This window comes from Passer montanus, unplaced genomic scaffold (assembly GCF_014805655.1).
Source record: "Passer montanus isolate IOZ18808 unplaced genomic scaffold, ASM1480565v1 scaffold59, whole genome shotgun sequence".
NCBI lineage: Eukaryota > Metazoa > Chordata > Aves > Passeriformes > Passeridae > Passer > Passer montanus.
In genome coordinates this window covers 3076821-3104577 of record NW_024370926.1, presented here as the reverse complement: position 1 = coordinate 3104577, position 27757 = coordinate 3076821, and the positions used below count along the sequence as shown (strand labels likewise).

At 39.9% G+C, this 27757-nt stretch overlaps 1 protein-coding gene across 1 annotated transcript; it reads right to left on the bottom strand.

Annotated features, from left to right (window-relative positions):
- On the bottom strand, positions 1 to 27005 carry LOC120510584 (vasoactive intestinal polypeptide receptor 1-like). Its single transcript, XM_039726535.1, has 13 exons — positions 26942 to 27005; positions 16829 to 16928; positions 13379 to 13486; positions 12518 to 12627; positions 10254 to 10351; positions 8280 to 8412; positions 7707 to 7860; positions 5965 to 6025; positions 5071 to 5140; positions 4464 to 4555; positions 3757 to 3886; positions 2881 to 2922; positions 1 to 196 (listed from the first exon to the last, which is right to left on the bottom strand). Exons 1-13 carry the CDS (start codon positions 26972 to 26974, stop codon positions 8 to 10), a joined length of 1320 nt encoding a protein of 439 aa, XP_039582469.1. The 5' UTR covers positions 26975 to 27005; the 3' UTR covers positions 1 to 7.
- Between the last annotated feature and the right edge of the window lie 752 nt (positions 27006 to 27757).

Below are 27757 nucleotides of genomic sequence, written 5' to 3'. Positions count from 1 at the left end.
GAGCCCCTCAGACAGTGGTGACACCATCCTGGAGCACAGAGGTTCTCCTTTTGGGGCTGATTTTGTCCAGCAGGGAGAGCTGAGTGACGTAGTTGACTGGGCTGGTTTCCCTGGACAAAGCCCCCTGCTTGTGGGTGAAGGTCAGGTACTCCTGGTACTGCCACTTGCACAGTTGTTTCTTCAGCTCAGTTTGAACCTACAGGAAGTTACAAACAAAGAGAAAATTAAGGCTTAATGAACACCAGAGGTAAAACATGCCCAAAGGTCTGCCTGAGTACTTAGCCCAGATAAGCCAGGATTAAGCCTTAACACATTTTTAGAAGAGCTTGAATTCTGTCTTTATTCATTTTGAAAATAAACAGATTTAATTTCAAAAAATCAGATGATGGCATGCAGAAGTACATTTGGCATCAGGGCAGGTCACTGGAAATATTTATCATTTTTGTGGCACCTATTCTGCCTTAATTTTCCCTGTTAACCACAAGACACGCTGACAACCCCTGAGTACAACTTCATGATGGATCTCTGCACCTTCCAAGAATCGAACAAATAAGAGGTTATCAAAGGTCATCTATTTCAGAAATGTAATTTGAAAGTTTTGTGTAGGTGCAATCCCACAATATGTCTTTTGAAAATTATAATTTCTACCCTGTATTTTTTATATGATTTATAGTCAGGTTATAAGTTTTCAAAGTGGATCACAGAACAGAAAATGCTGAGAGTGGCTTGTGTTCATGGCGAAAGGCTTTTTGGAACCAATTTTGTTTTTTTTGAGGAAAAAGTCTGGTCAGAAGTAAAGCAATATGAATGGTTTGGTTTCAGGATCAAATGCTGGTCCTGTTGAAGTAGAAATAGAGACTAAAGGCTGTGACAGTTATAGGAATCCATCAAAGAATTTGTAAACATTTTCAAAGATAAGAAAACAAAAACCTTGAAAATGGAAGTATTTACTGTATAATTATTGAACATTCATGAAATGTTGATCTGCTGTGGCGTGTTGTGTGCAGATACTGAAAATGTATGAACGTTTATAGCTGGTAAGTGGTAAAAGAATGCAGTTCCAGTTGCATCATTTCCTCCACCAATGCAGTATCCCAGCTCTATCCCAGCAAACTCAAGGCCCTCCAGCACTCCTCAGTTTCATCCATATTCATTACACCTTGCCTGGCAGCAGCACAGTCTCTCACATTGTCACAGATACTCAAAACTGAAGAAACACACACACAGAGAAAATAATTATTAGTTTTTATGAGTGCAAGGAACCACAACAGATGCACTGCCAAGTGGTAATGAGTGGCCAAGCTGCTCCAGGAGCAGTTATCCCTAAGAAACGTGGAAAAAAGCCAACCCAGCTTCATCTTGGGGCCAGAGATCAGGCTCTGCCTGTCCTGTTTTTAACACCTACTGGATTTCTGTGTTGTGGGGTACAATATGCAAGCTATTAAAAGGCTGTTGAAGCTAATAAAAGGCTGCTGGGAAGGACTCTGTGATACAGAAGGCAGGTTGCAAGGAAAGCTTTCTGTATTCACAGCTGAGTCTTGAAGGCACTCTCTCAGAATGGCTATTATAAATTGTTTTTCTAAGTAACAAACGTATTTTAGGAATTATTCATCCTTGGGTAGGGTTACTTGCACCTTGCACCTCATTTTAGCCATTCCTGTGAGGTGCTGGAGTGTGTCCACTGAGGGGCAGTGGAGGGATTGGGGAGTAAATCCCATGAGGAGCAGCTGAGGGGCTCAGCCTGGAGAAAAGGAAGCTCAGGGGGGACCCTCTTGGTCTCCACAACTCCCTGAAATAAGGTTGTGGGTGGGAGTTGGCCTCTTCTCCCAGGGAACAGGGACAGGAGGAGAGGGAACAGCCTCAAGTTGTTCCAGGGGAGGCTCAGGTTGGACACCAGGAGGAATTTCCCCAAGGAAAGGGTGCTCAGACCAAGGCAGGGGCTGCCCAAGGAGGTTTGGAGTCCCCATCCCTGGAGGTGACCAAGGAAGATCTGGAGGTGGCACTCAGTGCTCTGGGCTGGGGACAAGGTGGGCATTGGGCACAGCTTGGACTTGACAATCTTGGAGGGCTTTTCCAACATTCATAATTCCATGCTCTATGAGAATTCTCCAAGTTTAAGTCACTGCAAAGACCGAGGCACCATTAGTGTGTCATTCTCAACTAATTTATTCACTTTTCTGAGGATGAGATGCAGTTTTATATTTTCTCATCAGTTTTGATTTGTTCTGTTCCTTTGAGGGAAAGTGCCAGCAAATTTAGTGAGATTTTTAAATTATAGACTCACTACATTTAACTGCAGGGAGTTTACCCAAATTCTACCATTGTTATAAAAACAGGAAATAAAGTATTTGAACAAAAGTCCTGATTGCATGACCAGACCTGGGAAAGGGAAAGGGGAAAATGGAAAGGGAAAAGGAAAATGAGGAAAGAGAAAGGAGAAAAAATAAAGGGAGAAGGGGAAAAAGAAAGAGGAAAGGAGAAAGGAAAGAGAAAAGGGGGAAAGAAAGGGAAAGGGGAAATGAAGAAAGTCACCAGGAGAAAATAAACCTAGAGAAAATAAGAAGCTCTACAAGCTTTCCATTGAGCTATCATCGTGATAGATGTCAAACATAAATCAGGAGAAAAGTGCCCTGACAGGAAACTCAGCAACCATTTTTAAAGGGTCACTGCTTCAAAGTTTATTTTGTGTCCTCCTGCCAGAACTGTATGAATACAAATAAGGTCAACAAAGCTACCAAGGGACAAAAAAGATATGGGGATGTCATGGTTTCAGGAGCAGATCAAAGTTAGATCTGTTCTGAAAATAGGAAAAGAAATTTAAAAATGAGAGGGAACTGTGAGTTTTAAAGGACTTGATAATCTCATGTACTTGCTACTCACCTCTGCATTTGAGAAGCAATATAGGAGAGCAACAACAAAACCCTAGGACAGGCAGGGTAGGGAGAGAAAAACATGGATTTAAAATCTGGAATCAATAACAGACACCAAGTTTCATTCTCAGTGTGTGTAAGACAACAAAGAATGCATATTTCCCAGTTTTCTACTGGAGTTCAGACAGTGTGACACTATTTAATGAGTTTTCATAATAGAATTATATTTCTCAGTGGACTGGTGACATTTTATATTTATTATTGCCCTTGTACAGAGACAAAAACTTGCTGTTCACTGTATCCTACAAACCAATTCTCCCTCAGATAAGGCAAGCATGGAAGAGGCATCATTTGCAACATATGTCAATGTGGACAAGTTGTGGTGGGGTACAGGAGAAAGAGGATGGGAAAATAAATCAGCTGTTCAGTACAAAATGTACCAGACATGGGCCCTGACCCTCTCAAATACATGTTCTGAGTAGTGGAACAGCAAAATAAACAATGAGATATTAACATGGTTCACTCCTCCTGAAGGGTAAGGGCAGAGCAGGTGGTTATGTGCTCTTATTTACCACCCCTCTTATCGTTATTACATGTGAAATCATTTTCAATCAGTTCACCTTAATCCACAGACTGGTCTTCATGGTGTTCCAGCATTGTTATTCAATAAACATAGATGTTTTATTTATTTGGTGATTATTCATACAAAGTCTGACCCAGAGATTTCAAATAATAAGGGAGCAAGCAACAGAAGAGCTCGTGAAGGAGTGAGATGGGATGTGTGCATTGAATTTGGATGCATTAATAAATCCTGCTCTAACAACCAGCCTGAAGTGTGGTGGTACAGACAAAACATCTCAGGCTGTTACACTTTTGTCCATCTTACCTGAAATGAGCCCAGGCCCAGCTCGATGTAAAGCCGAGCCTCCAGACCCGTGCTCTCTGGGAAAAATGCAAACACAATGTAGTGCACCCCAAAGAGGGGGATCAAAAGTAACGTGGACTTTGCAAGTCTCCTGAAAAAGCAAGAATTGAAGAACAATGCACTGTTAGAAACAGGGAATAAGGAACAGAAATTATATATAGGAAGATTTTAAAATTCAGAGGACAGCTCCAAATGGAGGCAGCTGCATCCATTTGGAGAAGTTATGAAAAGGTCCTGTGACTGCACTGATGGGATCCCCAGCTGTTGTGAGGGGTTGGTAAGCAGCCAGCACCAGGCTTGGTTACAGATTTATCCTGTTACTGCAAAGAATTTACCCTCTTACTGAATCTTTCTTTATGTGGCCATTTGTGTGGAAAGGACTGGGAGTGAGATGGATTCATCACCTGACATTTGGTGTTTACACTTTCAAGCTTTTGAAGTTTCATACTTTATTATTTTACTTTTCTCTTTTTCTCTGACATATGCACCCCACCCTTTTTGCCCTGAAATAAAAAGGAGATGTGATATTTGGGATGAAAAAGAAAGTTCACATTGTCATTTTTTCTATTTCTATTAGAAGGGGAGTAGAACATTCTGTTCTCCTGCTCATAACAAATTTCTTACAGCAGTTAGAATAGGTCAGTCCTAAGAGACCCAGAAATACTTACACAAAGTGGCTTGAATGGCTCCCTCCTCCCTCCTGGGATTTCAATTTATGGACTAGAATCCTGATCACATTAATGAATATAATAAAGTTAATCTGTAAAGACAAGACAGAGTCTTTAAATTTACTACAATCCAGGACATGCCTCCAGGTGATACAAATAACTAAAAATCCCCACTTTTAGGAGCTGCATTGCTATAAACCAATGCTCATCCCTTCTCAGCTCAGATCAATAGCTTTAGAAATAATAATTATATTTCCCACCAAAATACAGTTGTACATAAAATATGGTGACAGTCACGTTGAATTATTGTGAACCATCTTAATATCATTTTATGGCTGATATTAATGCCTTGTGCTTCTGGTCAGAACTTTAAATATAGATTTTAAATTTAGATTTTAAAAAGTCTAAAATAACACCCCCTGTTCTTGTCATTATTTATGATAGGGATTATATCAGATACAGACTTAAAAACCAGATTGCTCCTCCCTATAAATTTGTGGATAAGGGAGAATTTTTTGTCTTACATTACAATCATAAGAACTCATTTTAAAAACGCACTAGATAAAATTATCTATGTGCAGAAACTCGAGGGAAAATAAAAACTTACTAATACAGTCAGCAGGATTGGGCCTTTGATGATCCATAACACCACTCCATTTTCATCATCGTCCCAACATCTGGAACAACAAACAAAATCAGGTTATTCATCTGTCCCATGGGAGCTCCCCATAACACACAAAAGCACTTCTGCCACAGGAAAGGAAAGTGGTGTACACTAAGTTTATATCACTGTCTAAATGTCCCTGGTTTCCCTGTAGTTGAAACAAAAGAAAATTTAATCAGCAAGAATCACCGACTGAAGAACTAAAGCAAAGTAAAAAACCCCACATTTATATTTTCAGGCTTCTTTCCTGCTCTTCTTACCACTCTCAACTCAACTTCTTATTTTAGTTTCCTGAGTTCTGAGCAGGTGGGTATAAAATAGTATATTTTCAGGCTGATGTGAAATGATCTGAAAGCCTTCAGAATAGCTTACAGCAAACAATATTTCTATCAGGAGCTCATGTTAAAAGATACAGATAAAATTAAAATAAAATAATTTAATGGAAACAAAAGAAATTACTGGAGTCAATGTTGATTGTTTGGAAAGTTCTCATTTGAAGAGATTAGGGTTAGTTATTTATGGTTGAATTTATACAGAAACAGCAATCTTTGTGAAATACAATTATTTCAAGGACTGGAATTAGGGAACTTAAATGAAATTTCAATAGTTAATATGATATTATCAGGTTTTCTTTTCTTTTATGTATGGACATAAAAATCACAAGACTGTAAAGTATTTTCTCACTTATGTACAAGCTGTAAAAATTAGAGGTAGAACTTTGAATCAAGAGAGTTTTTTCCCTTATCTTTTCCTGTACACATTTTTTTTTCCCCTCAGAAAAACAGAACATCCTAAAAAATAGGAATTTTGGTGTTCTTTGTGCCAGCTCTGACTTACCCAGTGTTCTGTTGATGGATTCGTGTGAGGACCCAAGCAAACATCACAGCAGTGGGAGCTCCTGAGCAAATCAAGAGGAACACAAGAATTGGTTTGAATATCCTGTCCCATGGAATCTTTACTCCAGTAGGTTCACAGTGCAGCAGGTTGGATTAAAGGTCAATTTATGGGTCAGACAATTTTCAATAACTTTATGAAAGAATTTAATTTGCAGTTCAGGGAAAGGAAAAAAAAGAGAAAGGAATAAAAGGGCAGGAGAATGAAATCATAACAAAGGAGAACAGGCGATGTTGTGAAACTATGTTTTCAGAAATAAATGTAAAGAATTCCTTGAAGTTTGGGATAGGAATTACAAGCACTTATGAAGCTGGAGTAAGCATTTTTTTAGATGGGGTCTTTTATCTTGTGGATTGTGGCCAACAAACACCCTTTGCACAGCAGCTGGAAAAGTTCATAATTTTTTCCTCAAGACTCTAATCACCCCAGACCAATCAGTTGATAAGAATTCCACGAAAATTTACCTGATTTCAATGATTTCTAGCCTTGCTTTATCACTGCTTATCCTTCTGTCCTTCTACATTTTTGACTGGGGTTTTTTAAGGCCTATAAAGCAGAAATTGCTTTTTTTTCCTCATGTGGAATTGAATTTCCAAAGACTAAGTGACTTTCAAAGCAGCTACAAAAGGGACTCTAATGTGAAACAGGTGACATTTTCAGTTATTATTCTATAGAAATATAGGGAATTTCTTTCGAGTATCATTTGAGATGTGTGGGAAGGGTTCAGAATTTGTCCTTCCAAATTTTTGCCCTTTGCTCAACTCCTTTAAGCTGGGACCTTGTTAAATTCAAGTTGGCTTTTTAATTAATGAAAATAAATATTTCCCTCCACATCACCTAAGATGAGAGTTAGCCCTGAGGTATCTCTCACCTCCCACTGATTGCAGAAGGAGATGAGGATTACCACATTATTAATTGAGTTGTTTGCTTTCTTATCTCAAGTTGGCCGTGATTAATCAAGGTCTGAGAGTTCTACTTTCAGACAACCCTATTTGGAATAGCTCCAAAAAAATTCAATTGCATTAAATAAAGTCTAAAAATCTGAAGATGAAGGATAAATTAATATTTATTCAGGGTAATTTGAATTTCACTTCCAAGTCAAAAAATGTCATTGTAACTACTCAGTTTGGGTGTCTGCATTTTAGACCAGCCAAGGTGAGACATGGGAATATCTGAGAGTCATAATCAACAATTCTGGGCAGTGAAAGAAATCCTATTTATTTCACATTCCTATTCTGAGTATCAGAGATAACTTCAATTGCTGTATCACCTCAAAAGATTCCTTAAAGTCAGGAGATCTCTGAAAATAAAATAAATATATAATTGTTTGATTCCTAGGCCTGGACTGACACGATTTAAGATTAATCTATCAAATTCTGCTTGCTAAAAACAAAAGGCAACTTAGTCACCCAAACTTCTTTAGTCAGTGGAGAAATTCAACATATTTTTGGATATTATCCAGCCATATCACTCATCCTCTTGAGGCCTGGATTATTCACCACCATGGTGCAAATAACTGAGATATAAAAGCGAATGCAATGATGCAGCAGTACTGGATGAACGGGCAACTTCCCTCAGAAAAGTGTCACCTTTGACAGGCTCCTTTTACCTCAAAACACAGATTTCATCCAGATCTGCAAGCAAGAAGAAATACTGAAGGGCACGAAGAGGAAGGGAGTACTAACCCCAGCCAGTAAATATGAACCACCACACAAACTTCTTGTTGGAAACAAAGGTCAGCAGCAGCAGGGTTTGCAGGTAGATCCCTTCTATGAGAAGCCAGAAGAAATTGGCTAAAATACTGAACTGAAAGAAGGCCACAGCAGCCTTACAAGCAACCTGGAAGCGCAGAGGAAGAAAAACCTTTTAGGTCTTGTTATGGCTGGTTTCTATAGAACTGTAGGCAAAATTCAATGTTGCCACACAAGAATGAAGAAATAACAAAATTTCTGTACGTTTAGGTTTTCATAATTTAAATTAACTTTATTTTAGATTTTCAAAAGGGAAATACTGGGGTTTTTATCTCACAGATTAAATTCTTTACTGGTAGAAATTATTAGAGCTGCATTAGAGTCAACAGACCTAAATATCAAAGTTGAGTGCAGCCTTAGCATTTGGTTTATGGGTTTGCATAATACTGTTTGTTTCAAGATTTCAGTTTTAGCAATAGGAATAATAGGATGCAAATATCTCCCTGTTGCCTTCAGGGAAAGAATTAAATGCTCACTCAAGGGTGAGAGCCAGGGAAAGTTCAGTACCGTTGACATGAGGCAGTGGTCCATAGTTTCATCTGCAAACAAAACAGCATCTTTGGTGAAAACAGCAACTGCTCTCAAGATAAAGGAGACAAACAGGTGCATGTGGATGTAATTCCGTGTGCAGTGGAATTTTCTGGCATGGAAAGAGAAAATAAAAAATTGTTCTTTAAGAGAAGTTTCTCAGAGTCTCATCAAAAGTCAAACAGGGACACACAAGACTGCAGACACCTTGCAAAGCAATAAATGATCTGTTACTATTTGAGAGGCAGCGAGACAGGAGGGAGCAGAGAAGCTGTTACCTTTTTCAGCTAATAAAAATTCCAGGTTAATTGTCCTTGGATCACCACACATTTAAAGGAGATGCCAGAAGCAGAGAGTAACCGTGGGAGTCTTGGGCTCGATTATGATAATACCTCTTAATTATTTTTGAAAGCTTTTTTTGTTGAAGAAGCTTGCATCAGGCTTTTCAGCCCCTTTTGGGTCAAAGAAAGGACTGAATCAGTGTCAGTCACATGGTATGGGATGGCTCCAGAGCAGTTGCCCTAAACTGCTTTAATCTGATGAGAAGCAGCTGAGGGAGCTGGAAAAGGGCTCAGCCTGGAGAAAAGGAGGCTCAGGGGGGACCTTCTTGGTCTCCACAACTCTCTGACAGGAGGGGACAGCCAGAGCTAGGCTCTTCCCCCAGGTAACAAGGACAGGACAAGAGGAGAAAACCCCAGGTTGTGGCAGAGGAGGTTGACATTGGATATTAGGGAAAATGTCTTTATGGAAAGGGTTGTCAATACTGGCACAAGCTGCCCAGGAAAGTGTTTTGGTGCCTAAAGTTTTGGCTTTCATATTTTGCAGATTCTGTACTGCATTGGTATATATAACTCTGAATTTCACATAAAGTGTTAGCAAGTTCTCCTCACAGTTCAGTCAGACAAAACAATCCTTTTCCAAGGAGAACCAAGGACACCACTACATCTTCAGGCCCAAAAAGTGTGAACAATGGAGAATTGAGGAGAGCAAACTGGGAGGATGGGACTGCATAACCTGGAGCTGTAATTGGATAATTAACTCCAATATGGAAGTGGACCAAAACTTGTAAAAGTGTGCAAACTTGTGACCCAGCATCCATCTTGGGTCCAGCCATGGCCAGGCTCTTGTCCTGTATCCTTTGAAGGCCTTTTAATAAATCCCTACTTCATTTTTTATCTCTTCCAGGGAGCCTCACAAGGCATCAGCTGAGTCCCCAACTCTCTGGGAATTTAAAACACACATAGCTGAGGTGCTTGGGGGCCTGGGTTAGGGATGGACTTGGCAGTGCTGGGTTCATGGTTGGACTTGATCTTATATTCCTATAGCCCAATATTTCTGTGATCCCCTTTTCTAGACTGTCCTGTGCACATTTTAGCTGAAGGAATCCCCCTCAAGGTTTGGACACATCAGCCTCGTGCTCCTGGGTCCCTCTGTAAGGACCACGAGACTGCCAACCCACTCCAGTCAGGGAGCTGCTCTGTGCTCTGCCTCAACCAAACCCAGATCCACCTCCTAATAACCAACATCATCAAATGAGGCATTGAAATTTAATTAAATCTCACTTTTATAGCTCTCAGTTATGGAAGCAATGGCCTTTCACAGAGTGAATGGGCAATTTAGGAAAACTCTGGTTCTGGGACATGGGACAATGTTTATGCAGAGTCTGTCCTGCCGTGCACTGTAGGAATAATTAAAAAAATGTTTAAAATTATCTACAGTTAGGGCATTTCCACTGTATGGTGTCATCAAGGAGATTAACAGAGACTGCTCAGCTTGTTTTAACATCTGCAGGGAAACACTGCAGCACGAGTAGAGAAGGACCCACCAGCATCAAAGGAGTTATGTCTTAGAATAATTAGAAAACAACCATAAAAAATTCCACAAAACAAAAGCACAGAGGATCTGAGAGAAACTGTCTTAAGGCATGCTGAGAAAAAGCCCATTTATATTTACCTGAAGGCAGCAAAGACAATTAGAGCTGTAATGAGTGAAGTCACGGATGCTGCATAGCCAGCAGTGTAGACACGCCAAAATGCAGAATAATAGGATTTCTGTTGGAAAAAGAGACACAGCCCAATGCAGGTGGTTGTGCTGGATGCATCCTGGGGTGCTCATTCCACTGGGACACATTTCCCTCACTGGTCAGTCCCACAATCTCTGTGCTGTTTTTCACGCTCGAGATCTGTTTCAGGATTTTCCCTCCACCATTAAAAAAAGTCTTCCTTAACCCTACACAGGAGAGACGTTTCACACACCACAGGCTCATCTGACCCCTCTGAGCAAGTTCTGTTGGAAAATATTAACTGTGATGTGTAACCACCTTTTCTCATGTCAGTATATAAAAATTCAGGAGCACTGAAACGTTCTGGTGGGAGATTTGTGAAGCTGTTACTTTAGACCTGGGCCAAATTCAATAAGCATTGATTTTCATAAACAGCTGTAGCTGAAAGAGAAATAAAACTCTCAATTTGCAGGTAAGAAAGCTGAAACATTGATAAAGAGTTACATCAGGTTGTGAAGGTCAAGGAAATCACCTCACAATCCTTAATTCTCTGGACAAACAGTTCATTCCTTGCTGTGTATTGTAGCACTGTAAATTCTTTATAATTCACTTGTTTTCAATTAAGACTTACATCCTAAAAAATCCTAATCCTATGTCCTAAAAAAATAAAGCTTGTTTACTTGGTTTTAACTATGCAAATTTTATTCTGATTCACTACAAGTCCACCTAATTATTTAAAATCCCAAGACACTAAATTCTCTGGACCCAGGCAAATTTCCTCCTTATAAAGCCAGTGGACACTTTGTTCTGTAATTGATTCCAAATCTGTTTATACAAAAGGCTGCAATTCTAGGCTGAGACAACAAATTAGCTATTTTAAATAGATCTATAAAGAGATCTTGTAACCCTGACATGACAGGAATCATTCTGTGTTTTTGAAAGAGTCCTGATCTTTTATACAGTATTTTCAAAACACAGATGAAAATTAGAAAAGTGGTTATTGTTATTTAATTTAATAATCAAGTGTTTCAATTATTTTATCTGGTTTTGTAGGATGGATTAAGAAACAACACTAAGCACAAAAGATATCATAAGTGCTCACTGCACATACAAAATACAAAGCAAGTGGTTCTATTAGGACACAATTGAGATTTTTACTCACTTGCTTACGTGTGCAGTGCAGCAGAGATTGCTGATTTTATCTTCCTTTTGTAGTCAAACACTGTGGATTTGACTGGAATAATAAGCTAAACACAGGCAGAGCACAGACAGCAGCTCTGTGCAGAAATCTGCTATCATTGTGAAATATAAATATAGCTCCTGGCTTGATTTTAGCCTAGACCAGCTAGAAATTATGCCTGGCTTAGCACAAACCAGGGACTGCTTGGAAAAAGCCACCTGGATGCGTGCTCCAGAATACACCTCCTTTTATCAATCCTACATCCCTCTGAACTGTTCAGATTATTTCTAGCATCTTTCTAAAAGGCTTTAAAGAAGTTATTTAAATTTTCTAAGCATTTATTTAAGCTTTAAAAACATTTCTCTTTCCCCAAAGTGCAAAGCACAAATATTCTTATTTATAGAAGGTCACTGAGCTCCAGATATGAACTCCAGTAGGATGAGGAGGAATGTGGAAATTTAAATCATATCAAGATGTGGATGTAAAATAAATTCTGAATCTTAATTGAGCATAAATGATGATTGTCAGACAGGAAAAATATTCACTTTCTGCTCCACTGAATACCTGAGATAAAGTGGGGAAATACTCAGTGGCATCCAAGAGCTCCCCCCTAAGGATGTGTGTTGCCTACCAGGCTATAAAGTTAAGAAATATTTTTTTTTCTATGACTCAAAGAAAATCTGCAAAAAATACAAATAGGAGGGATCCAAAGGAATTTTCCCTGAAAAAAATCTCTGAGGACAGGTGGGTAGGGCTTCCCTGGGAGATGTGTTCATGATCAGGATTTACATCACCTCTGTTTGGACAGGTGAACTAAGCATGAGTTTAACCAAGAGGAGACTTTGGATGAAGAGGAAAGTGCTGAATGCTGCTCACTTGTTTTATGTTGAGCCTAATTTGTTAATCAAGTTCTAAGTATACTTCAAAGTTTTGGGTTTAGCACTGAAAATGGGTAATTTTCACATGTGTGGAGCATCCAGCTGCTCAGGAGAGGCTGCTCTGGAGATGTTCAGAAGCAGGAAATGAAAGTCCCACCTGATCCTCAGGTCCTTTACTGGAACCTTCATCAAAGCCACAGGCAATGGTGTATGGTGGGAATGGCTCTGACCAATATTCCTCCTGTGTGCAGTTCCTCTGGAGAAAACCTTCAATGGGAAAACACGGCAGAGAATTAATTAGGGGTGCTGCTGTTCTTTAAGTTTTGATGAGTACCAACAATTTCTTATTACCCCTTTGATTCCTAAGTTAGGGACTTAGAGGTTGAGTCATGTTCAGAGAGATTAGCTATAAGAACGACAATATTCTCTGTATCTATCCTTTAAAAAATTAAGGGACATGTTCCCAGTCATTTCAAGATGCAGTGGGACTTGTACATTTCATATGGGAAATCAACTCTGTAAATTCATTCCTTCCACAGAGGAAATCAAATTATATCTTTAACACATATTTTGGGATTTTTGGTAAAGCCCTGAGCCATCCTTTCCAGGCTGGAAAAGTTTTATAAGTCCCTATAAGTTTCATAAGTCCAAGTTTTAATCTTGGTCCTGCTTTGACTTGAGGATTGGACTGGCTGACCTTAGGATGTTCTTTTTAATATTAATTTATGTACAGTTTTACAAATCAGTGATTCTAGGACATATCCCTTTATAAATTTAGCAGCATGGTGCACTTGTCCATTGTATTTACATCACCAAAGGGATTAAGTAATTCAGTACAGCATAACACAAAATTGTCAATATTGACCCCAAGCCAACGTGTATCTGGATAATTACTGAATGCTGACTGATAAGAGCATTGTAAATCAGGAAAATATGAAGGAATCCTCAACTACTAGAACTCATTTAAAACAAAATTTAAAAAAATAGGGATAAGAAGAATGGGAAAAAAAAATCTTGCCGTGTGTACTGGTGAATTCTTCAAAAAATCGTGGGCAGGGAATTTTAACCACTTCCCCAAAAGTGGCTCTGGGCCAGCAGGTTAAACCATCCCAATCTCTGGCACATCCTGTAAAAAAAAAAAAATTGCCTCTATATAAAGAAAATCTCAGAGAACATCACACATTTATCTTCCATAATGAGATTGTCTGTGGCTTTCCCACTCATTCACATGCAAGAAGAGCCACAGCAGGACGTGCAGCTCTGCAAATGAAGGAGAGGAGTGTTTTCCTTTTCTCCTTGAATGCATCCTTGTGCACACTTGGTATTCCAGCTGGACCTTCCCCCTCCTTATCTCATGAGAGAATGTACCTGAAATTCAAGCAGACAATCCAAGAGTCAAATCAATTGGAGCTCTTTTCTGTTGTCAAAACAAAAGCCACTGAAATAAAAGTATTGAATAATGATTAGCACTTGAGATTTCTCATTGCTCCTTTCTCATCACTTGAGGAGATTCCTCATTACAGAGTCTAACTGAAATGCACCAGACTTAAAACTCAGCCTTAACCTCTTTATTTCATGTTTAAAAATCTACCAATTTCACCTGGTTTAAAGGAAATGAGGGCTGAAGTCCCAGTCTTAGGCAATCAATGGCATTTTTGTGCTGGATTTCCCAAGGGATTAAATTCATCCCAAACTAGAACATCTCAGCATTATAATAAATGACCCTCACTGGGAGTGGGTCTGACTGTAAAATTCGAGAGGTTCTCTAAAGCAGAGACTGCTGGCTGATGACACAGGGTGTGCTGCTGGCTCTGAGCTCCCTAAAAAGGGTTTTCAGAAGTTTCAGTGAATCACAACTTTGTCACAGCTGCATCACACTGAGACTTCAAGCTGTTGGCAAGTGGGCGTGGGGGCAGCTCAGAGAAACTGCCAGCATGTAAATGTGCCTGAAACAATAAAAAAAAGCATCAGGCTCTAACCAAAACTAATCTCTAGGTAGTCATAAGGGGGATATAAAGCAGGGGGTTGGGTTGGGAGCTGTTATTTCCTTCCATGATTCTTCTCTGCGATGGATGATGAGGCAAATCTGAAGTTGTCAAATTGAAATGTGGAAGCAATACTTGCCTGTAGCTGAGCAAAGTCACTGACTGACTTTCAAAAGGATAGTCCTGAGAATCTCCCACAGCATTATCCTCACATCACCCTCGGGAAGATGAAATTCCTGGTATACACAATTTTCCAGGGAAAATAGAGGCCCTCATTCATTAGCTGTAATTTTAATTACGTCAGCTAATCTCTGTTATGTTCCCTTTGGGATCAACAGAAAGAGACACAGCCTTCCAGAGCTGATTCATCCCAAATATTGGTGCCTTCTTCCTGAGGACAGGATGAATCACACGCTGCAAATACCTGGCTCTCACTGATGATTACAGCCTAAACTCAGCTGCTAATTGTCAAATTTATGAAGCCAGGTAATATCAGCCCCACTTAGACATGCAGTGGCCCCCACACTTACACTTAGCAGCTGAAATGGTCCTTCTTAGAAAAGCCTGTCAGATTTGAGGGACTGGGTCTAAAAATCTATTTTATTTGGCAATGTGGAGTTAAAAATTCTATTTGTGTGACCTCGTGTAGGAACAGAACCTGCATGTCTGAAGTCTTAGAAATTATTTATTTCCAGTGATTTACTTCTACAGTTTATAGCAAAGAAACTGCTGGTGGCAGGGGCTGAAAGGGAATTTTTCATGCCAAGGTTTTCAAGAGCCTGGTGGTGTCCAAGTCACCCAAGACACCACAAAGAAAAGTGCAGTAGAGATGGTATCTATGAATGTTGACACCATAGATATTTGAGTCTTGTTCAGTAATCCAGGAATTTTTAGATAGTGAAGGAAAAAAAAATGGAGTTAGGACTTGATTAATTTGACCTATTTTACACATCTGCTCCAAAATTAGAGGAATTTCACCCTGGGTTCTGCTGGTGGCATTTGTTGGCATCTGTACAAGAATAATGTGGAACTACTTCACAGTAAAATCTCTGCCACACAGACTGATTCCAGCACAGACTCTGTGACTGCTGAGGTTTGACTCTACAGACTGTGATCCCTCTGTTTGTCCCACTGAGTTCCTGAAAACTGAAACACAAGCAATGGACTTTTACCTATCTTAGTGTAGCTTTATCCTCCGGATATAATACTTGGGATAAATGTAATTTAAATTAAACTTAAATGATGTTCACAGTTTTTGGATTTCCACATATTTACCAATGGGCCAAAAATATTTTTGCAAATTTTCCCAGCTCTAATATTTAATCCTAAACTATAGTGAGAAAGGCTGTAAACACCAGAACAGATTTTTCATTAAGTGGAGAATAAAAGGTGGAAAGGGGAGCTTTGAAAAGCTCAGAGAGGACAAGGTTGAAGATTTTTAAAAAGTTAACAGAACTCTTAGAGATTTTTTATTTCTTTTGCTACAAACAGGATTCTAAAACCATGTTATTATTTTTGTGTTGAAGAGGAAGATGCCTGGAATGGCATCCTGTAATGAAGCTAACAAATAATTTTTGAAAATGCCTAATTTATACCAGAATTTGTGGTGGCTTACTGTGTGTTCTAAGTGCAAAATGTGTCCAAGAGGCATTTTGCACTTTATTCAACTCCAAAAGCATGCAAATTAAAGTCCAAAAGTGTAAAAAAAAAAACCCCTTTATTAAAGTGTGTGTAAGAAATAGCACCAAAATAAAATAAGAAACTACAAGAGGAACATGAAACATGAGAGAGATTGGAAATTCTGCAGAATAACATTAAAGACAAAGGAAATCTTTTGGGGTCAGACTCTGATTTTCACCAGGCTGCTGAAGGCAGACTTCCAAGTGTTTCCAATAATTCCATCCTAACGAAATGCACAAAGTATCTCTGTCTCACAATTCCTCTGCCATGAACATCTTAAAATTCATGGAACTGAAAAATCTCACTGAGGTGGATTCAAATTTTTCGAAGCAAAGCTGACCAGAATAAAATATGGCTGAATTTTTGAAAGAGTCCAAACATTTTGAAATTCCATATTGAGTTATTTCTAAGCATGTTTTCCAAAACCCCAGGAGGGAACACCTTACACAGCATTCTAGATATATTTTACAAGTTTTGTTCAGTGTTCACTTTACTTTTCAAAATTTGTATCACGTGATAGACTTCTGAACACCACCACAGTAAATCTTTAGAAGCAAAAAAAGAATGTTTAAAATTGTAAAAATGTAATATTTTGAAGAACTTGGGATTTTCTTTTAAATTCCACCCCCCCACGCACCCCAAAGAATATTTTCACCAGATTTGAATGATTCCCAATGTGATACAATTTCAGTAGTGTCTTTAGTACCTTCTGGAGGAGTTTCTTTGGGGGTTTGGATGTACATAAAGAATACTTCAGTAAAGTGAGACATTCCAAGCCAGAGGATACCCATCAGGACCTTTACCTTTAAGATCAGGTGAGGCAGATTCATTGTGTTCCAAGCAGAGAGCCTCCTCTTTGACCACCTGCTGGAATATTTTGCATTCTGGGTGGATTCCCGTAACCTTGACAAGAGAAAGACAAAAAAGGGAAAAAAAACCCCCAACAATAATTTAAAAAAAACCAACCAAACAAAAACCAACATAACCACAAAAACAAACAAAAAACCACAACAACCCGCCCAAAAAACAACAGAAAATCCCACAAAAATTCCCAAAACAAACAAAACAGGAAAAAAAAACCCAAGCAATCAAAAGCAAAAGGAAAAAAAACCCCACAAAAAAATTTAAAAAAAAGGAAAAGAAGAACTTCTGTGATTATCAGAATGAGAAAAGCCAGTTTGTACCTCATGGTTTATATCTTGAGGCCTGTGAATGTGAAAACTCCAGCTGAACTTGGGTTTCATTTTTAAAACTAGAACATATACAGCACCTCTTCTCCAATCCGAATATTTTTATCCTCTTTCCTCTGCAGTTATATTTTCCACAAAACTTAAATGTTCACAGTTTTTGGAACACAGTTCATCTATTTACCAACTAGCCAAAATTGGATGAATCCAAGAGCTGTGGATTATTCACATCAAGTTCTCCAAATTCTCTTAAATTCAGCCTGACCACAGAAATATTTCCTCTCCATAAACAAACTAAAATTAAATACATTTTACTGTATTTGCAGGGAGCCCTGATAAGGAAGGAATGATGAATCTGATTCCATGTTCTCAGAAGATTAGTTTATTATTTTATGATACTATATTATATTAATACTATACTACATTAAAGAATACAGAAGGGATACTTACAGAAGGCTAAAAAGATAATAATGAAAACTCTTGACTCTTTTCAGAGTCCTGACACAGCTTGGCACTGGTTGGTCACAGAGTCAAAACAAGTCACAGTGGAACCCAGTGAAACAATCACCTGTTGGTTAAACAATCTCCAACCACATTCCACATGAGCAAAACAGAGAAGCAAAAGAGGTAAGAATTGTTTTCCTTTTTCTCTGAGGCTTAGAGTCAAAACAAGTCACAGTAGAACCCAGTGAAACAATGACCTGTTGGTTAAACATCTCCAACCACATTCCACATGAGCAAAACAGAGAAGCAAAAGAGGTAAGAATTGTTTTCCTTTTTCTCTGAGGCTTCTCAGCTTCCCAGGAGAAAAATCCTGGGCAAAGCGATTTCTCAAATAATGTGAATGCTGCTACATTTATTTAAAGAATGGTAGTCTTGGCTATAATTTAATCTGAATTATTGAAAAATTCTATTAACGTGTTATCCAAGGATATTGCACACACCTTAGACTGAGGAGCTGCTTCCATTTTAACAGATGAAGAAATGAGAAAAAATTAATGACTTGACTGGGAATCTTAAGGAATTTTTTTTCTCTCACAGATAAGGGTACATTTAAACAGTTGAATGGATTTCTAGACAGCAGTTGTTGAATAGGGTCTAAATTCATCCTCTTAGTCACAGATATTTAGTCCCATTTATTGCCATGTATTTTGCTTGCCCTCCATCTCCCCCTCCAGCAGGTTTCATGTCCCCTGTAGTCCTGTGTCATCACTCCTGTGATTGTGAGATGTTCTTAATGTTCTAAATAACATTAAATTATCATTAATGTTCTTAATTAATGTTCTTAATAACCTACACAACCCCAAAACAGCTTCATCTGCAAAGGCAAAGAAATTCTGAGAAAGAAACTACATGTCAGTGTCTACACTTGCTTTATCTCATCTTTTTCAGTCCTTGGGAATTTCAAGGATGTCTCAGTCCCCCAGTTAGATCTCAAGGATGTAAAACATCCCTCAGATGTAACCCACAATAAAGAAATGGTTGGTGCTGTTTGGGATGTTAGAAAATATCTCAGCCCTCTTGTGTAGACTCTGAATTAATTTTGCCAGCCCTGTGAAGAAGTATCAAATGCATTATTTGAAGTCTCAAATGTGTTATTTGATGTCTCAAATGCTTCTGCACCTTCAGGAAACCAAATTAAACTGAGTAAACAAAGCCACTGAACTGTATTCAGAGAACTGGATACTGGACCAAATATTGGGATATTTGGATCTTCAAGACATAGGGAGTCGTATATGGAATAGAAATTCTCTCTTTTTTTTTGTTTTTGTTTTTGTTTTTGTTTTGTTTTGTTGCGTGCTTCCTCTAACCTATGCTATTTAAGACAAAGCCAGGGGCTCATTTAGCAGAGATTTTAATGCAAAAGGATGGACTGAAGACTTTGCAACATGTTTTTGAGAAAGACTGTAGGCCCTTTTAACCTCTAATGACTTTGAAAAGTCAACGCAGAAGTAAACATCACTTCCATATTGCCTTTTCAATCTCAAAAAACTGATTTATTGTCTTTCAAAATGTTTTCAGTCTGCAGAGCAACCAGGATTTCTTTCAGCTTCCACAGAAATGTTACTGAAAGTTATGCAGACTATTCCATCTCAGCAATAATATCTGCCAAGGGGCAAAAATTAGAGCACAATTTTATCTTTAAAAACCCTTAGAAATTCTGCCTACATTTGGGTTTTGAAGTAGCATAGACAAACTTGTCTTAATTATGAGGCCCCAGAGATGGTTCATGCATGCTAATATTAGAACAGAAAGAGGATTAGGGGCACTGTTTGAAAAGAAGTTAAGACATTGTGCTTTTTCATGCCTTATATTACTCCAGTGGGTAATTCAAAATACATTTTATAAATCAGCATGAGTGACTCTTAAAATAGTACTTTTTGCTCTTCAACTATAGTAACTCAATTTTGAAATGAAATTTTTCAGGTATTAATAGGATCCCTGCTCATCACTTTACATTTAAACAGACACTTCATTTTGCAGTTTGCCCACATAACAAATGAATTCTCTGAGTAGAAGTAACAAAATAATTGCTCTATAAATCTCTCAGTATTTCAGTTCATAAAGGTGGATTCAGCTGGACAGGAAAAATGCCATTCCTCTACTTCCTGAAATTCCTGGATTCTGTTCCAGTGATAATTTTGTATTTGGAATATTCTCAGGTTTGGTGTTTAAAAGTCATGGCAATTTGACATGATGCTCTACCATCTACTCTGAGTCCTCTTATGCTAAAAGGCATAACCCAAAATGCAAATAAACCCCAAAATTTGAAATGTATTAGAAAAAAAGCACTGAGGAGTGGTGGGTTAAATTAACTCTCACCTCATGCCACAAAAGTTGGGAATCCTAGAAACACACAGAATCAGTTATGGGAAAAAAAAATCAGAGGAGGAAGAGTTATGTTTTCTCCAGAAGTCAGAGAGACACAGGCAGGTGGAATGAGGGACACAGAGGGAGTGTGCCAGACTCCTGCTGCTCAAAGCAGGCTGCACCTCCTGTCTTCTCTCCCTTGGTAAATCCACACCTGCTGAACCAGAGCTTCAATTACCATCATTCATCAGAACTGGTGGAAAAATGGAGTTCTTCATTTGGCTGGGGAAGGTCACACCCCACCCCTGGGGAGGTGGTACGGCCTTGGTGTTACACATGACAGAGGAATTGTTAAAACAGGGCCAGGTAGTCCTGCCTCTGAAATTTATCTGGTGAGAAATCATCAGAAAAAAAAAAAAAAAAAATATGATTTCTTTTGGAAATCCTGATCCACTGGTAGTGATACCCAGAGTCCAGGCTGGCACAGGGTGCCCAGAGAAGCTGTGGCTGCCCCTGGCAGTGCCCAAGGCCAGGCTGGACAGGGCTTGGAGCACCCTGGGATAGTGGAAGGTGTTGGGGGTGGAACTGGCTGATCTTTAAGGTCTCTTCCAACCCAACCCATTCTGGGATTCTTTGGTACCCATGGTGGAACTGCAGTAAATCCTACTGACACTCATAGGTAGATCAATTAACCATTGGCTCAAATTTGTTTCCTTTTGGGTTCTGGATTTGGGGTGGGCAAGGCTACAACCACAGGAGCCCAGACATGTTATCACACACCAGTGACATTAAATATTAAATACCACTGACACTTCAGGGTTTAAACATCAACCTTTTTCAGATGTAACCTATAGACTATCCCAGCAGAAGCCAAAACAGGGCTGGTGTTATTAATTTATAAACATACAGCCTCACTCAAAGTCATCCTACTATTGGACAGGTTGGACAGAAGAAAAAAAAGGACAAATATACAAGAAATCAAGAGCAGTGGTGATGCTTCAATTTGTTGGTTTTCCTCAGGCTTTGAGAACAAGAAAGACATAAAACCATTGTACAGTTAAAGAAAAGACTTGTGGGCAGAGCATTACTTGTGATTTGTTGTCTACGGCTTATTTTCTGCTATTAATCTCACAGTGCCTTGAGTGAAAAGTTTTTGCTCTGATCTGACTGCAAGTGTTGGGTGATAGGGCTTTCTAAAAAAGCAGGAGCTCTGCATTTGGTGCAAGGACATTTCATGGCAATTTGGGAGGCATCTGCTGAAAAGTTGGCTTTTGTAGGAAAAGAGTGGCTCCTGCTCACCATAAAAAAAGGAAAATTTAGGAACCAAAGCAGAGCAGAGCTTTCTGAGGCAGACAAGTCCAATCTGGCACAGTGTTCCCTGCCACAGCAAGAGGTGTAGGAGGCTGATTTAAGATGTTATTCCTTGGATCAATATTTCCCAGTATCTCAGCACTAACCTGGCCTGACTCTCACTTGAAATCACAGTGAGGTGCTTTCATTCCAAGATTCACACATAAAACTTTGAGATTTCACAAAATATTGTGGACAATCCTCAAGGAACAGAGCTTTGCATTCCTGAGCATCATAACACAAAGGGGGTTTTTTCTACTGGATTGAATGTTACTGACCACTTTGAGTCAAAGTTCACAGGGATGTTCTGAATCCTAGTCCTTACCACAAAAACAATCTTGCCTGGACCACAGTGAACACTAAAAAATTACCTATGACAACCATAGGCTAAGAACCTGAGACACTTTAGAGAGACAGATGTTGGGCTTGCATTTAATTTTATAGTTCATTTTTTTCACATCTTGTAAGGTTATTGCACTGAAATCTTAAGTGGCTTATTCACTGAGAGTAGTATAACATTCTTTTCGATTTCCTCTGTTCCATGATAGTTTATTTATTTCCCCAAATCTGCACAGAAAAATCAAAGTAATGGCACTTTGGGCTTTGATACACTTATGTTGGACAACAGGAAATTTAGCAAGCCCTGGGAGGAGTATTTCTAGCAACATCCTCATGCCACATGTAGTGCAATTTAATTAAAAGCAATCTTTCCTGAAAGTCCATTCAAAAATGATGCCCCTAAGCTGCTGTGGGGGTAAAAAAAACATAATTTAGATGTCACACAAAAGACAGATCTTCACTCATTAAGAAGTCCATTAGCACACTTGGGGAAAAGTAGGGACATTTTCTATGCTCTCTGAAAATTAGGAAGTGCTTCAAAGCTGGGCACTGAATATATTATTCACCTTTGAAAAGGCAATTCCAGGGGATCAAAGAGCCAGCAGTAACACTCAGTCTTTTTTTGAAAATTAATCAAAGCTCGAAGAATTGGCTGAATTCATTGACAAGATGAGAAGGCTTCAAGAACTTGAAGGCTCTTTCCAGTGGTCTGTTTCAGCTTCCCATGGCCTGCAATCCTAAAGCCTCACAAATAGGTTTTACGTCAAGTACATAAATCATTGACTGAGAATATTCATCACTGTTCTTTCTGCCTCTGCCTCCTCAGCTTACATTCACTCAGATCCCATCTCAGATATGCTCTGAAATTAATCCTGTACTCCCAGTTCCCTCTGTCTGTGCTTCCCCACTTCCTCTGATATGACTCTGATGCCTGAATATTTTAGTTCTCCCTCACAGAGAGTTGTCTGCCATTCCTGTCACATACAGACTCATGCCTTGGAGTGTGGAAACCCAGAGCACTGGGAATATTTCTCTGTCTGCTCTGGGGTGCCAAGCTCACAGTAGTGAGACTGTTTGACTGATAAGAAATAATAAACACCTGAGACCAAACATGAAGCTACCATCTCAAGTGCCTTCAATCCAGACCCAGAGAAACCTATATTGGAGGATTAAAAACTCACCTGGTATTTCAGAATACAGAAAAACACATCTAAGACAACTCCTGCATCCCCATTTTTAAGTGTGGAATGACGTGTTCTGTCAGTCCTGAAAGTTGGCCAGGATTGCCAAAGACATCAGGCAGGAGAATCAGGATATGCTTTAAAATACATACATTTTTTTTCAGTGAAATTTTGATGGGCAAGAAAGGCTTTTAGAATGGAGGAAGTCTCATGAAAAAAAAAAAAAAGTTGAAGACAGTTTGAATAATAGACAAAGAAAACCTCAGCCTTTATCATAAACTTCCCAGTCTGTTGAATGTGTCTCATCTAAACCTTTTATCTGCTGAATGCCTTCTTTAAAAGCCAAGTGCTAATTAAATATCTTTGAGATTGGGGAGTGCAGGACACTGAAGCCAATTTTCATGTGCTTTGGAGGGATCTGGGGCCCACCCCAAGCTCCATGAGCTCCTGTGCATTTCATACCACATTCCCAGAAACTGCCCAAAAACCTTCCTGTCCAAGCCCTATGGCCTATGAGTAATTCTTGGATATTTATAATGCCATGTGCAGAGTGTTGTTCTCTATCAGAAAACAAGAAACTATAAAAAAAAAAATAAAGATTTCTTATGCAGTAAAAAAAGTCAGCTCAACTCTTACAAGCTCAGTTTCATCCATCTAGGTTTTTTCCACCATCCCCAAGCCATGTGTGCCACTTTGGGCTCTGGAAAGCACCAGGTGACCCCAGCAGTGACAGAACTCCAGTGCCCAGCCCTGAATTCAGCTCTCACACAAAGGCCTGTCCTCAGCCTCCAGCTCTGACACCTGATCCCAGAAGCTTCCAACCCCCAAGCTAAAGTCTCATTTCCAATCCTTCTCTTCAGTCAGTTAAATAGATTATTTCATGAGTCTTTTTGGCTGAAAATGACTACCTAGAGGATATTTTCTGTGTTTGTTTTCTGCCTCTAACTCGATTACCTGTGGAAGAAGGGAAGCTGAGACACTGATTGCCTCACAGTCATTTAGAGGAGCATATTTACATATTTTCAATATTGTTTTCAAGACATTGAAGCAATTCTTGAATGCTCCTCTGTGGATTGGACTGTATTTATATGACTGTGTTTAACTGCATGACCTTACAGGGAACAGCACTTGCTATACATTTTTATCCATGTATATCATTATATTTATTCACTCATAGGTATTCTTTATGAGACAAAACAGTCATACTAATTTATTTTCTTTATGAAAGCTGTGTAATAAGTATTACCTTGAGAAAAATTAATTTATCAGTGCTCTGCTAAATTGGATAGAGCATTTAATTATTACTGCTTGAAGAATAACAGAACACTAATAACTGAGGATCCCCATTTTCTGCTATTGCAAGTATCCCTGTAAATTAAAGAGAAATTTATTCTTTTTGGTATCATTTTTTTGCAGTGGGATTCATGTCATCTAATCCAAAGTCCTGAAACCTGGAAATCAAAATCCTACAGCAAGTTCATTTAATTGATCTGTATTCTTGGAGTGCTTCCATCTCTTCCCAGAAATACTGAAGAAGGTTCAATGAGTAGCTTTAGACCAGATTCCTAATTTTAGACAGTTAATTGTAGATGATTAATCTAAATTCCCCCATCAAGCCTCCCTTAATGATCAGTGAAAGCAGACAAGCAGTTCCAGGGAAGGATTCCTCCTGCTTTGCTCAAACACCTGTTTGAGGACAGTGACTGTCTGTACAGGAGCCTGTCTCCCTTCATTAACTCCCTCCAGGCTTAAAAAAAATTAAAAACAGATTATTCCACACATCCAGCTCCCCATGGAGAGGAATTGAAGGTCTGCAGGGAGCAAGCTGGTAGAGGAAGCACAAATTAAACATTGAAATTGAGACATCCAGGTTTGTTTTACTGGGAGCTCTACATCTTGCCATGGGTTTGGATCCCTATGTCCACAATACTTTATTGGGTTTTTTTTATTTATTTATAATATTTATTATTATTCAGCACAATACTTTGCTGAAGGGATTGTATAGCTCAGTGGAGACCCATCTGTGTTTCCATTCTCACCTCCATTCATCAGAACAGACTAAAGCCCTTCCCAGAAATGGGAAATGTAAGTGTTTGGAGAGGAAAGCAGTTTAACACAGCAGGGAGAGCAGTGAAGGCAGAGTCTTTTCTGCTCTTTGTCCTCTTCTTCCTGAGACTCTGAACTCTTTAAGGCGTGAAAAGTCATTTTTAGGCATTTCAGCCTCCTCTGCTCTCTGTTCCTTGTCACTTACCTGTGAATGGTAATTCTTTTAGTGTCAAGGACTCTATTCTGCAAGGCACAAATACATCCCTGTGGAGCTGACAGGAGGTAACAGTACCCAGCTCCACAGAGGAAGTTTTCAGGATTAGCCCTGTACTTTGTTTTCATATCTGATTAATGACTTATTTGCAGAATCCATACAGGAATTATTTCTCTGCTCAGACATGAGCCTTTGAAACAGGAAGGAATTATTTCCTCAGTACATCCTAGGGGTCTCAGGCCTTCCCTGACCCACTGAACATGCAAGGAGACCTAGACTGAGACACAAACCCCACTGACATTCAGAGCACTGCCTCTCACCAGCCATGGAGCTGATGTTCATATTTTGAGGCCAAAAGCTGTGTAGAGCACGCAGTTTATAGAATTCCTCTTGTTATGGCCACAGCCTTCTGCAATATGCTGCAATATTAAAATGATGTATGGCAGGCCCCAGATGTGCACAATCCATCACTTTGGATCAGCTCCACTCTGCTGACAGCTGCAAGAATGAGCTGTGCCTCCTTTACGTGTAAAAAAGGCTTGCCCAGATGCCAAAATCACTTTACCTGCAGCAGTCTCAGCCTTTAGGCTGCCTGGTTTTGCATGGAAGAACAGCATTACACATGATAACAGCAGCACTGGTGAGGTTTGCCTTGCAAGGACCCCCAAGCTATCCCTTGTACATAAATCTGTGTAAATACAGAGCAAACTACAAGATACAGGGGTTGTGCAGGTGTGAAAATTTACATCCCATCTCCCACCATTTGGAAATGAAAGGTCAGGGTCAGTCTGTCATTTCGGCTCTCACAGTTACCCACAGAGGAAGGCAGGCCCTAGAGAAGCACCCACTCCATCTGGCTTTCTCAGGACAAGATGGAATGTTTCCTGGGAAGGTGACTCTCTCCTTCCAGACTCCTGCTCAATCCCAGCCCACGCTGAACACTTCACTGTGAAATGAGTAAAGTTTGAATTAACGAGTCCCTGGTAATCACACTCAGAGGAAAGGTTCCAAACTCTTCCCTGAGGCTGAGCATTGAGGGCAAAGAAGAGAAATTTCTGAGCTTGGATTTGCACTAATTTTTGTTAAGCATCCCAGGCAATGCCAGTAGTGGAGTGTGGAGATCAGGGAGGGATGGCTGTGCCTGGATTGTGTCCCTGTGCTCATCCATCTTCCCTGATGTCCAGTGGCACAGGCTCACCTGCTGCCCTCAGTGCACGCAGACACGAGACAGTTCATGCTCCTGCTTCGTGATATTAGAAAACTCCAGCTCTGAAAACATCCCTGCCCTCTCAGAGAGAGGTAACTGTCCCTATCCATCATGAGAAACTATTCCTTTCTAGCTATCCTCCTTGTCCTGCAAAGTTGCCTTTCTCAGGACAGCTGGGACAGCAACCTGTCCCCTTCTGTCTGTCTAAAGCCCTGCTACAGCCATTCTGATTTGGGGATGCTCTTCTGTCCTCTGCAAACTGCACTTCTAAAGAATGGAAAAGTCATTTATTAACAGCATCTCGAGGCTGGGAAATTTTAACGAAAGGAGCTTGGTCAACACATTTACTCAGGGATATTTTTTTTCCTTCCTTCCCTCTAACATCTCTGTCTCATTTTATATTTTTTCTTCTTAATCTTTCCTTGTTTTTCTTTCTTTCTGCCCGCTCCCCATTAGGACAAAAGTTACCCAGCTCCTGCGGACTTTCCCCCACCCCAGCTGCAGTGGGGCAGCAGCGGAGCCATCCAGCTGTGGCCGGGCTCCAGATGTGCGCTCCCCCCGCCCCAGCGGCTCTCACTCACCAGCGGGAGCAGCAGCCAGCGCAAAGTTCGCATCCTCCGCAGCAGCCGCCGGCTCCTGCCGCTGCCTCTGCCTGTTGTGATGCTGCCAAAAGCCGAGGCTCTGCCCGCCCCCACCTGCCCAAGGCCCGCCCCGAGAGCCCCGAAGCTCCCTGAGCATCCCCCCCCGTTTAGTCTTACAAGACCTTGGAACAAGAGATTGTAGCCATTTTGTGCCTCGCTGCCAAATTCACAGTTTTGAGTCTGTTTGACTGATAAGAAATAATAAACACCTGAGTAAAACATGAAATACCACCTCAAGTGCCTTCAATCCAGACCCAGAGAAACCAATACCCCGCAGTGTTGGATTCACCTCCGTGCACCTGGCCAGTGCAAAATGATGAACATGTCCCAGAAAAAAGCAAAGCAGGGAGCTGGGACACCAGTGTGGGTTTTGGGGTGGTTTGGGAAGCAGGAATTCTCTGTGCTGCATTCACCCCTCCTGGTTTTCCAAGGATTTGGGTCTGGCAGTGTGGGATTCCCTTTGGGACTCTTAGAGATGGAGTTTCTGGGTTTTGGCATCCCCCTCCTCTCAGACAGAAAATTTTGTGCAATGGCAGAATTTCCTCCACAACTTGCACAAGATCTTTTTGGCCCTTGTATTATAAAGGTGTCTTGGGTTCAGGTTTATTTCTTGGTGCTAAGTTCAAGCTTTTCTTGCCTACAGATTAGATTGTTTGGGGGAAAAAAAAAAATTAAGTGTCAGGTTCTTAGGGCCCAGGCACCAGCTCTGGCTTTTGCACCACTGAATATTGCACCAAAATATTTTCAGGGCCTGAC

Excerpts from the sequence above, each read along its gene's own strand:
- LOC120510584 (XM_039726535.1), bottom strand. The coding sequence starts at position 26,974 with ATGCGAACTTTGCGCTGGCTGCTGCTCCCGCTG. Across the intron at positions 6,026-7,706 it reads GTTCATATTTACTGGCTGGG|GAGCTCCCACTGCTGTGATG; the intron begins GTTAGTACTCCC and ends TGATTTGCTCAG. Across the intron at positions 5,141-5,964 it reads ATCCATCAACAGAACACTGG|ATGTTGGGACGATGATGAAA; the intron begins GTAAGTCAGAGC and ends TTGTTGTTCCAG.